The 12,595-nt window shown below is 38.9% G+C and overlaps 1 protein-coding gene across 1 annotated transcript; it reads left to right on the forward strand.

Moving 5' to 3' along the window:
- Positions 1-3,697: 3,697 nt before the first annotated feature.
- Positions 3,698-12,595, forward strand: dkk3b (dickkopf WNT signaling pathway inhibitor 3b). The gene is made up of 7 exons (XM_069715201.1): positions 3,698-3,970; positions 4,632-4,757; positions 5,025-5,105; positions 9,731-9,823; positions 10,602-10,746; positions 12,134-12,284; positions 12,374-12,595. Exons 1-7 carry the CDS (start codon positions 3,776-3,778, stop codon positions 12,396-12,398), a joined length of 816 nt encoding a protein of 271 aa, XP_069571302.1. The 5' UTR covers positions 3,698-3,775; the 3' UTR covers positions 12,399-12,595.

Consider the following 12,595-nt stretch of genomic DNA (forward strand, 5'->3'; position numbering starts at 1 on the left):
ATGACAGCCGCCGTGTGTCTGCCGGAACCCGCCGGTGTTGTAGACCGGTGTTAAGACCCACGACAAGCACGAGGCTTCAGCTTCCGGTTAGTGTTTTTTTTTTTGCCAAAATAAAAGTCTTTTTTCGACCGAGTTGTTAAAGAGGAATAAATAATAAAAATGTATTACTATAACTATTTTACTACCACTAAAATGGATAGAGACACTACAATTAGGCTACAGAAAATTAAATACACATTTAATCTGGACTCCCTTATTTCCCTTTTCCCTTTTCACGTTCCCTTTTGGTTGTTTTGTTTTCTACATTGAGATTATTATTTTTTTATACCATTATTAAGCCTCAGTCGTGGCCAGAAATGAAGTTTTTGACTTGTCCATCCGTGACATTCTCACAAATGCGATATCTCAGAAATGCCTTGAGGAACTTTCGAAAAAAAGATTTGGCCCAAATGGCGGACGAACGGATTAGGACTTAGATGTTAAAGGTCACAAGACACGTCTGAGGCCAATAACTCAAGAATTCATTTGCTCGCCATTACAGAATTTCACACAAATGCTCTAATAGGATAAAACAATGAAGTGATTTGATATCTAAAGGGTCGAACGTCAACCTCTGCATGACATCACAATTTTATGGTAACAAATAAAGCCCCCCCCCAAAAAAAAATATTTTATTTCTTTGAAGATCTCGCTCAAAATTTTTGTAGCTAGCTGGTGCTATAACAACTATTTATTTTTTTTATTTTATCTGAAAGGCATTAAAAGGTTTTCTGCCATTAAGTGAACAAAAGAGTTTACGACTGTGAACTACAGTCCAGTTCCTAGTGGGAAACCACTGTGGTTGTTGTAGTTTAAAATGCTTTTCAGCCAATTGACTCTCAGTTCAAGTCAAATTCAGGAAATGCCTCTCCAACATAATGAAGCATGTTTACATGGTAGCTTTCTCACAGTTAATTTGGGGGCATTGGTGTCTATAAAGTAACTACTTAATAAAGTTTACTTGCTATTACTTGACTTATCAATGTGTGATTTGGATCATCTTAAAGTTATTCCAAACAGCCTTTTTTTTTTATTATTATTATTTTATTTTTTTAGGCCACGATATAGCTACGATGTTTCATCTTCATTCTGTAACTTTGAGTACATAAACATTTCCAAATATTTCAAATATAAATAAATATAAAATATTGTGTTTGATAGTAAAATAAATTTTTAAAAATAATCACAAGTCTAGATTAAACCCATAACAACCTAACTTTTTTATTTTTTTATTTTCAAGACTTTTATTTTGAAACTAAATTTGCCGTGTGTTTTGTCTATCTCGGTCGGCTTGACAGAACCTGTGTAGGATTTGGAAAGGCTGTCGTCAAAGCTCCTCCAAAGAAATCCGACAAGGAACCTCAGCCTCAAACTTGTCCAGTACATTTTTTTTTCTGCTTTGCATTTAAGTCACAAAGAAACCAACAAGCGTGTCAATCTCATATTTCTTCCAAAAACGACTTCACTTAAATCTCTGCAGACTGTTGGTAGCAGTCTGCAGATGCCGGTGAAGTGAGTCTATCTTTCACCTGAAGCTCTCCGGGTCACGTGATCATCCAGCAGCTCTCAGAAGATGGTCTTCCCTTGGCTGACCTCTGACCTCCCTGTAAAAGGGAACAAAATATGAATGCAGTTTCCAGTTAGTTGAATTTTTTTTTTTTTTTTTACTATTGGTATTGGTGACTACTATAAATGTGAATGGTTAGAGAGGAAATTGAATTTGCTGTAAAATGTGACTCTTCAAGCTCTGACGAGAAGTTGGTGTGATTCGCTTGACACCGAGCCATAAACCTCGCTTATAGATTCCGTTGAACGGCCTTTTAATTGATCGATTTTGTTTTATTTACAGGTCACCTTGTGATCGTTTGTTACACGGAAGCACAATTAAATCCTACGTGTGCTCTTGCGTTTATGTCTCGATGACTGAGGTCTCTGTTATTTAAGGCGGCCATTGACTGCTGGATCAAAGAAGGAAGCATTTTCTGCCATAGATATAAATTTATAGATTTTAAAGATCGATAATAGATTTTTAAAGACTGGACCAGAGCTCTTGGGTGAAACAGTCCTGGATAATAACTTGAAAACATCGCCATCTTCTGGTACTAAGACGCCAGTACAACTCATCATAATTCCAAAACTGTCACCGTGACGTGATGTATGAGCATTTTGTGGTTATATTCATAAATGACAAGAATAATTGACCCTATGTAGTTTAATAAATGAAGCTATCCAGTGCTGTAAAACTAATAATGAATAGGCCTACATATTGTAGGTATCCATTCCATAAAATAACAATAATAAAAAAACAAATTTCTGCTTGGGGTTATGGTGCCGTGTACTTCAACACAGAAATATTTCAGAAATATAGCCGCGAGAAAATGTTTTGCGTACCATACGAATTACAAGACGACATAAAATATCACCATGGACTCACCTTTTGACCAAACCGAACCCCTTTAAAAAAAATTATATTTCATATCCAAAGAATGTCTCTGTCAATTCAGGAAGAATTTGAAAAAATATTTGTGAAGTTTTACATGTTAAGTAATTTGACACTTTGATGGGTATTATTTGATGTTCGGAAATGTGAAATGGCTAAAAAAATATATATATATTTTTTTAATAATATGCGATGCCTACTTTATTCAATCATTGCCAAATTTCAGGCGTCAACTGAGATATGACCGTAGATCGTCTGACCCGAATTTCGAACAAATCCATGCGAGATATAACATTTTTGTATTTGTAGCGCCCCCTAGGGTCAAAACATCTTGAGACTGCTCAATGAAGCTTGGATCGAGCATCCGGAGATGTGTACCAAGTTTGGTTACATTTGGTTCAGGCAGTATTGATTTATGAGCATTTACGTAAAAGGTAAAAGCTTAAAAATGAATAATTATTGTTTTTTAAAAAGATATCACAAAAGTTGAAATTTTTAAAAGCAGAAGACCATTTGAACAAAGATGAAGATACATTCTGAATTACAATAGTGAAAGAATTTTTTTGTAAAGTCCAAGTGGTTTTCGAGATAATCGCAAAAAAACGTAAAGTTGAGTGTTATAGCGCCACTTTCAGGCCAATATGGGTCTTTTTTTTTGTGCCTAAGTAGTTAAAAAAAATTTTTTTAACTTTTTTTAAGTTTGGGATTTGCAACCTAGCTGCTAATTCTGGTAAAGTTTGGACTTACATTTCTATATACAAACAATAGGAAGAAGAATCAGAAGAAAAGACGAGACAAAAATGTACTAAAAAAGCACATTTTCACAAAACAGAGAAGGCCTACATTTTTGTGCAAAAACTCTTGTTAGCTTTTCAGTGAACCCTCATTAGGGATGTTAACTCTACTTCCGGTCAACGTCAGTCACGTGCCCGATGATGACATTTTTCTGGCCTATTTGGGATGAACAGCACTTACACATCTGTCTTCAGCTTGTGCTGTGTTTCGGTCTTACTGAGCAACACTTCGCATTTACGTTTGTTTTTAGAGGCCCCCCCCCCCCCTCCATAACAAGTCGTATAATTTGGACATTTACTTCCCTCAAACGCGTTGTGAACCTTTTTCCACGCCATTAAAACCTCCAGTTAATAACCCTCCCCCCCCCCACCCCACCCCCCACCTCATACTTTCCAAATAAAACGGATCCAGCTGTGTGCAGCTGTGCGTCACACCGCTCTCGCTGCTGCTGTTGCTCAGACAGACAAGACGGACAGTCTGCGAGGAAGAGAACGAGGGAAGATGTCCGGTAACGCGCTGCTGCCGTCGGTGCTCCTGAGTTGTTGGCTGTTGTTGGGGTGGGCGACGGGCGGCGGCACGGCGGTGATCCTGCGGGACGCCCTGGAGCGGGGCCCGGTCAGCCTGAACGACATGTTCCGGGAGGTGGAGGAGCTGATGGAGGACACCCAGCACATACTGGAGGAGGCGGTGGACCAGGTCTGCGTTATATATTTGATCCATTCAGTGACAGAGAACTTCAATAATAATAATAATAATTTTTAAAAAAAGTAAAAAAAAGAAGAAGTATAAAATCGTTTTCCCATACATTTATTGGTATTTTTTTTTTAATGGATAAAGATCAGAGTCTGCGTGGATGATGTCACGTTTGATTGTCTGGGCTTAGTTTCGACTAGGCTGCTTTAGGTATGTGTTGCAGCAGCACTCAGAGTTTCCATGTCTGCTTTAAAGTCTGACACACAATCCTGTTAAATACTGTATATATCATTCATCATGATAGCTGTTGCTCAAAGTGATCATTTCCAGACAGTTTAATATGTTTAAAGGCAATTTTTTGGTTCAGAAAAACCTTAATCTCTGCGACTGGAAACTACCAGTTTAACTGTGGCATCCGATGAGACTCCTGGAAACCTTCCTTAATTTACAGTCTGTTATTTTTTTGTCTGTTGATGTCTCAGACGAGCATCTGGTTTTCATCGCGCATGAGCTACGGGAAGGTTCCCTTTACTTTATGTAATACAAGAAATAAATCAGGCTGCAAATCATCAAACTGTCCTGGCTTGTTTAAACTTTTTGTACTCATACTTTTTACAATTGAAATTGATTTATGAATGTATAACCAGAATATTCAATTCCCCAGATAACTACTGAGAGTGCAAAATCATATTCAGGCTTGCTGGATCTGCTTCCTAACTACCACAACGAGACGGAGAGGATGATAAAGAACGGAGACGGAGAGGTTCACGTCCTGGACGGAACTGACGAGGTAAGAAAAACAAAAGTAAAAATAACAACAAAGAAAACCCATTCATACAGAGATTATTTATTCAGAAATGTAGTTGCAAAGTAAACACAGTGGGTTTGGACTTAAGCTGTAGGGTTGTGATGCATATGTTACAAACACAGATTTGTTTTTTTTAGGTGTTTTAAAAAAAAATCTTTTACTTCTTACAAGAATAAAACACACACAAAAGGAAATGGCTGCTTTTCCTTTTGTGGTCTGATGCAATGTGTCATTGTCTTTGCTGTTCAGGAAACGAACAACAGGACAGGACAAACTCGTCTCTCACACGTCCACATGGAGATCTCCGGCCAGTGGAACAGTGTCAATCACGTGAGTCCTTTCGTTTTCCCCTGTTTGGTCTCCGAATAGCAAAGTAAGTGAGTCGGTAAAGTTTGTTTTGCGTCGCACCTTTCGTAGGTTATGATTATTAATAAAAACAGACATCAAACAGCATGATGTTTGAACAGTTCAAATCACAACCGACAGTTCGAATCACAATAATACTGGTAATAAATAAAAGACGCTATATAGACAAGCTGAATGCAAAGGTTTTATCATTTATGTTCTATCACAACTTGTATTTATGTAAGAATTTATGCTTTGGGCAACGTGTTTAACCCAAACATCGTGCCAATAAAGAGAATTGAATTAAACTGAGTTGAATTAAACTGAACTGAACTAAACTGAATTGAATTGAATTGAATTGAATTGAATTGAATTGAATTGAATTGAATTGAATTGAATTGAATTGAATTGAATTGAATTAAACTGAACTGAATTTAATATAATTTAATTAATTGAACTAAACTAAACTGAACTGAACTGAATTAAACTGAACTGAATTTCATTTAATTAATTGAACTGAATTGAATTGAATTGAATTGAATTGAATTGAATTGAATTGAACTAAACTAAACTAAACTAAACTAAACTAAGCTGAGCTGAGCTAAACTAAACTAAACTAAACTGAAATAAATTGCAGTGAAGTGCAAGACATGAATCAAGATCCTCAAAAGGCAAAGAAAGAAAAAAGTCTTTTAAGTTTGATTTAAAAGGTGCTGAGAGTTGCTGCAGACCTGCAGGTTTCTGGGACTTTGTTCCTGACATGTGGAGCGTAAAAAAACAACAATGCTGCTTCTCCATGTTTTGTTTTTTTCACATGAAAATGTTCCCTTCAGTTTTGTAAATATTGGACGTCTCCAGGAAAGAGATGGCGAGGCGGAGCGCTCTCTCAAACTGTAGCTGCATTGTCCCGACTCTGCGTTTTTATACAGGATGAGCTCATCCAGCAATTAGTCCTACTCTATACTTTTCATAGTTTTAGCAAACAGCTCAGATTAAAGTCGACATTTTTTTGCCGCCCCGCCGCCTGTTTTGCCATTTCAACTTTTACAAGGGTGGTTTTAATCTTTTTTTGTTTTTTTTTGTTGCTTTCCTGGCAGCTGCACAGATGGTGGTTTATGTTAATAGAGCTGCCGGCTGGAAAAAAAAAAAAAATGCCGGGGAAGGCAAGGAAGTCTGCAGGCCAGGCGGGTTGAAGAAATATCTCCTCCTGCATGAAGTCACAGTGAAGTTTTGGGTTAGAGGAAATAACCACGAAACATTTTGAGCAAATTTGAAGATGGAAAAAACATGTAGGATAAAAATGGGAAACATTTGGTGGAAGTGTGAATGCTTTTTAAATGATTGAATCAATTTCAATAGGACTTATGGGAGTGGAAGATTTAAGCGATTATATATCACTTTAGGATTATTTACGTGATGCTGTTACAGCATAATGATGGCCATAAAACTTAGGTAAACACAACATGAGATGAAAAAGTTATGAGACTCTTTACTGTTGTGCACAAACGGAGTGCAAATAAGTGCAGTTAAATATCCAATAATATTAAATCTAGCACAAACTGCATTGTTAAACATTAAAACACAGCAGAGAGGTGCATTTTATGGAAATAACTTTTAATGTGTTTTACCTTTTTGGGCATCACTTTTAAAAGACAGTAAAAAGACAGATTGGTTGGAATTAAATATAGGACTGTTGCCTCTGTTTGTTATTTACTATTTTATCAGTTATTTACGTATGTTTCAGATTAGCTGAGTGTCTGAACCATCAAACGTATATATTGACCGTCCCGTTAGCTCGATGCTGCCCTCATCTGGATTCAGCCGTGAACACGCCATAATAGAAGTGATTATTTTCCCATCATTTGCAGCCTCACCGATGGATTACAGCCAAAACGATAGAAATCAATCCCAGCTAAAAGTCGGTTGAATGTAGTTGGATGAAACCGGATGACCAGCCACAAGCTCAGGTCTCAAAAATGCAGCGTTCAGTAAGTTTTATGACAAATCTGAGTTATTTATGTCACGGTTATAGAGCATTGTTAACTGCATCAAATTGAACAATCTACAAGCTAAAAATGTGGATTACGTTCTGTCGAGTCTATTTTATAGCAAGTTAATGGTTTACTTTGGCCAGCATTGCCTGGATGTTTAAATGAAGTCATTACCGTTTCCTCTCCCCCGCTTTTTTTTTTTTTTTTTTGTGAAGGTAATTTGAGGAAAATGTTTTTTTTTAGAAGTTGCTACTGGGCCCGTGAGATGAATACCAGCTGGGATCATCTGGAAATGATCAAGATAAGTGGTGAATAGGGAGGTTTCTATTTGAAGTTTCCAGTGGGCTTCCGCGGCCTCAATAATATCGCCTGACAAACGCACACGGAGAGGAAACATTTCTGTTTCTTTGTATATTCACTTCAGCAAAAAAGGAGAATGAAAAGTTGAATTTTCTTTTAGCTTATTTTCCATGTTATTTCCAAGGAGAGCTGGAAGTCCAAGATTGATTTGAGAGTGTTAACAGTGAGGGGAGAGTCTGTCTGAGGTGAGACTGAGTGGTATAAAGGGAGATTTACCGAGAGCCTGGAGGTGTTCAATTCAGTTTCATTTATTTAGCGCCAAATCACAGCACAGTTTATTTCAAGACCCCACGTATACAAGCTAGGAGCAAAAAAACTCCCCTTTCAGGGAGAAAAACCTCCGACAGAGGGACGTAAAAACTCCTTTTTAACAGGAAATAGCACCCGACAGAGGGACGTAAAAACTCCCTTTTAACAGGAAGTAGCACCCGACAGAGGGACGTAAAAACTCCCTTTTAACAGGAAGTAGCATCCGACAGAGGGACGTAAAAACTCCCTTTTAACAGGAAGTAGCACCCGACAGAGGGACGTAAAAACTCCCTTTTAACAGGAAGTAGCATCCGACAGAGGGACGTAAAAACTCCCTTTTAACAGGAAGTAGCACCCGACAGAGGGACGTAAAAACTCCCTTTTAACAGGAAGTAGCATCCGACAGAGGGACGTAAAAACTCACTTTTAACAGGAAGTAGCATCCGACAGAGAGAGACGTAAAAACTCCCTTTTAACAGGAAGTAGCACCCGACAGAGGGACGTAAAAACTCCCTTTTAACAGGAAGTAGCATCCGACAGAGAGACGTAAAAACTCCCTTTTAACAGGAAGTAGCATCCGACAGAGGGACGTAAAAACTCACTTTTAACAGGAAGTAGCATCCGACAGAGAGACGTAGAAACTCCCTTTTAACAGAAAGAAAAACTTCCAACATTGGAAAGGAAAAACGTATTTTTAACAGGAAGAAAAACCTTCGACAGAGGTGAAGAAAAAAACCCTCCCTTTTAACAGGAAGTAACATCTGACAGAGGGACGGAAAAACGACCTCTTAACAGGAAGAAAAACCTCCAGCAGTGGGAAGAAAAAACTCTCTTTTAACAGGAAGTGTCACCCCATAGGCGCCTTCATTTTCAGTGACCCCTTGCTGTATTTTAAATAATTTACTTTCTAGCAGCGACGCAGCACCGAGACTCGACTGTCTGCCATCACGAGTGTTTAATGGCGAGCAGATCAGTGTTTCTGACTCACACAGTGCAGCCGGCCTGTTTCAGGGAGATATCCAACACAGCACACACACACACACACACACACACACACACACACACACACACACACACACACACACACACACACACACACACACACACACACACACACACACACACACACACACACACACAGATAAAGACTCAACAGAAAAAAAACAAACAGCTGGTGCTGTTCTTGGCAGACGCCGTTTCCTCCGACCGCTGGAAAAGATTCAAACTAAACCTCAAATGTCTGATGAGCTGAAAGATATGCAAATTTATAACAGAGGGGGGTGAGGGTCACCGGGGGCAGAGGGGGGGGGGGTGTACACCATGAAAGAGTTAGATTCCTTAAAAACGCAGTTTGTAACGTACTCTGCAGCTCATTTTGACGTTTCGTTGCCTGATGTTATTTGGCGATCCTGCAGATAACTGACCAAACAAACGCGATTTAACTACACGTTTGTGTATTTCCAGCTCAGTTCGGAGGGATTAAGAGATCTAAACATTTGCGTTTTAGTCTCAAACAAGGTGTCACACTGGAAGGAGCACATGAATAAAATGCGGCAATAAAACCATCCTTTTCCACTTTTGCTCAAGAAATGTTTTTCCAACTTGCTGGTGGTTAGAAATCAGGTGTTAAGGACAGAAAGAGACTAAAGACCTTCCGTTTCGGTTTAGACGTCAGTAAATGCTGTCCATCACACAGTTTCCATGGAGACGGATCGGGCTGGCAGAAACGCAACTATAGAAACACTGTGAATTCATAATACAGGGAAATAACACACATAAGAGCAAGTATAGATATATTTGGTGTGTGCAGTGTTTCTTGATGGTGCGGCGCCATCCTCAGAAATATTATTATTATATATTTTTCTCTTTTAAATTGAGAATTATTCAATTCTCGGTGCGCGACAGTCGAATTTGACCTACTTGTATTTCAGAGTCGATTTCTGTTTTTTTTCTTTTAACTCTGTGCTCCGTTGCTCGCTGTAACTGTTGTTTCCCTCTCATCTCCGACAGGAGTGCGTGGTGGACGAGGACTGTGGTGACCTGAAATACTGCCTGTATGAGATAGAGAACTCCAAGTGCTTCCCCTGCATACCAACAGACATGGTGGGCATCAGTCAGCGTCGCCTGTTTGGGATTATTCGGTAGCGCCAATGGCGAGGAACCCCACCTGGGAAATTAGGACCGAACGCCGCCGTTTTCCGACGTTGAACACTTTAGCGTCTTTCAGCAGGGGTTTGTTTTTGGATAAATAACCCCGCTGCTTTTGTCGTTTGGAATAAGCAGCTGGTTTTTCCAGCCGGTAAAGCGCCGATAAACCGACTGTGTGCTATCTGCTTGGCGTCGAAAAGTTATCTGGTGAAGACGGGAGCGTTTTAACTGCTGGAGAAAAAAGGCACACCTTTTCTCTACTGGGAGTCGGTAGAGACCAAACTAAGAGCTAAAAAAACAACAACAACCGAAATGTTAATTAATAAAGCGATTTGAGGTCCGATTTTCATTCAATGTAAATGCCTGTTGAATGTGTAAATATTTGCAATTGACAACCCCCCCCCCCTCCTAAAGTGGCCAAAAAATAAAAAGGGAGCAACAACTTTACTATGATGGTACGGTAAAGATCGTTTCCGACGTAGCAGCCGTGTTTACGGGGCTTGACATTTTTGAACAATATTAAGACGCACCAATTTTTGGGGGGGAGTAGCCGCCTCCTTATTTCGCTAGTACCAACGTTTTATGCCATATTTCCCACATTTGCGTATTGCCACAAAAAAAGAAAAATGACGGGATGAATATGCCTGGAAGTGGAGTGATTGCCATCCACAATCTGCCAGGGAAAGTTTCATCTCTGACACGTTTTGCCGTGTGCGCGGTTTTCCCCACGCAGCCCTGCACGAAGGACGAGGAGTGCTGCTCGGACCAGATGTGCGTTTGGGGTCAGTGTACCGTCGGCGCCACCGAAGGGACGGAGGGAAGCATCTGTCAGGGGCAGAGCGACTGCAGGCCGGACCTCTGCTGCGCCTTCCAACGAGGTGAGACGAGAGGGAGTGACTTTAAAAACCGTCCGCGTTTATATTTATATATCATACGGACTCAAACACATCCCGCAGCGCTGCGTATATATTAAATCAAGCTCCGCTTCCACGTTTTTTTCCTTTTTTTTTTCTTGTCCTTCATACAAGTTGTATTTTTTTTCCCCCATTAATCTATTTTCTTGAATGTCTTTAATCGTCTATACTGTATTCAATTATGATATTTATATCTATTCAAATGTAGCCGTTGTTTAGCTGCTTTCAATTGTCTCAATTGTTCGCGCTGCCATTTTGAATTAAATTAGTGTTGTTGTTTTTTTTTAAATGATATTTTAACAGTGTTTCTTCTTACTGACCTCTAGTGGTCGTACTTACAACGCAGACAAGGACAACTTTTTTTCTCCCCCATTTTAACTGTCAGCATTTTGCTTTTAAACTGTCTCAGTTAAAAGTGTTATCTATGAATTTTATTTATTTATTTAAGGCAAAAAAAAAAAATCTCTCAGGCAAATACCTCGAAACGTAAATAAATAAATCCAAACCTAACCGCATGGACAGATTAATCGTAGAACGAAATGAGGTGCATTTTTTTTGCGATTAAATGTAAATGCTAGTCAAAGTGATTTTATTTATTATTTTTTCTTTCATTTTTCTTTATTTTTATGATATTTTATATGATTTATTTTGACAAATTATTACCTTCATACATTGCATATTCTGTTTCATTGACCATTTTATTTTACTAGAGGACGTAGGGGCTTTGTTTTCTGACTAAAGTCAAACATTTACACAGTATATTTGATTGAAAGATTTAAAAAAACAACAACATGTAAACCATAGTGAGACCAAATACTATTTATTTGAACCCGGTTTTGATTAAAAGTAGTTCTTTGTTGTGTTAGTAATTCAGTTTGTAGCCTCTTCCAAACCCCCAGGAATTAGACGTAGCCCGACACCGAAGTAAACTGAACATCTGTGGAGAGACTAGTCTTAATGTTCGGGGACTAAACCTGACTCTCTGACGAAGTCTTTCTACTTGTCGTTTTTCAATTTCTATCAAGAGCTGAACCGGTCAGTTAATCCCAAGATGTATTTATTTATTTATTATGTATCATTTGTGTGTGTGTGTGTATTTTTTCATTGATTTTACTTTCTCTAAAAAACTTATTTTAGTCTGTCTTATTTTATTGTATACATATTTGTAATTTTTTTCTTATTGTGTGCACTTTTTTCCTAACTGTGTTTCTATGCTGCTATAATGACTACATTTCCCCACTGTGGGATTAATAAAGTCTTATCTTATCTTATCTTATCTTATCTTATCTTATCTTATCTTATTTTAATAGCAGTTCTCTATTTTCCCCCCCTCTCTTGCTTCTGCCACCAGAGCTTTTGTTCCCGGTGTGTAACCCCAGACCCGGTAAAGGCGAGTCCTGCATGAACCACCCCAACCTGCTGATGGACATGCTGGCCTGGGACCAGGAGGGGCCCCGCGACCACTGCCCCTGTGCCGACGACCTTCCCTGCCAGCCTCAAGGGTGAGAAACAAACGCGCATTTCCCTTTAAAACATGGAGTCTTTTTTTTATTTTTATTTTTTATTTAATTCCTGTTTTTCCTCTTTCCAGCCGTGGATCTGTGTGCGGACACTAGAAGTGGAGGTGGAGAGCCACGAGGAAGTTTTACCAAACCGATCCTTAGCGATCACCAAAGAACAATCCCAGCTGCTGATCAGCAGTTTATTAACGTACAGGATGTTGCACTGACTGTATATATTAATAACGATGTGTATTATAAATCATAAAGGAAATAAAAGACTTGTTTTTAGTGTCGACTAAAAACCGGGGGGG

Source organism: Brachyistius frenatus, unplaced genomic scaffold, assembly GCF_029030835.1.
Source record: "Brachyistius frenatus isolate BFR_SWC_R1_liver_20210118 unplaced genomic scaffold, ASM2903083v1 Contig_139, whole genome shotgun sequence".
NCBI lineage: Eukaryota > Metazoa > Chordata > Actinopteri > Embiotocidae > Brachyistius > Brachyistius frenatus.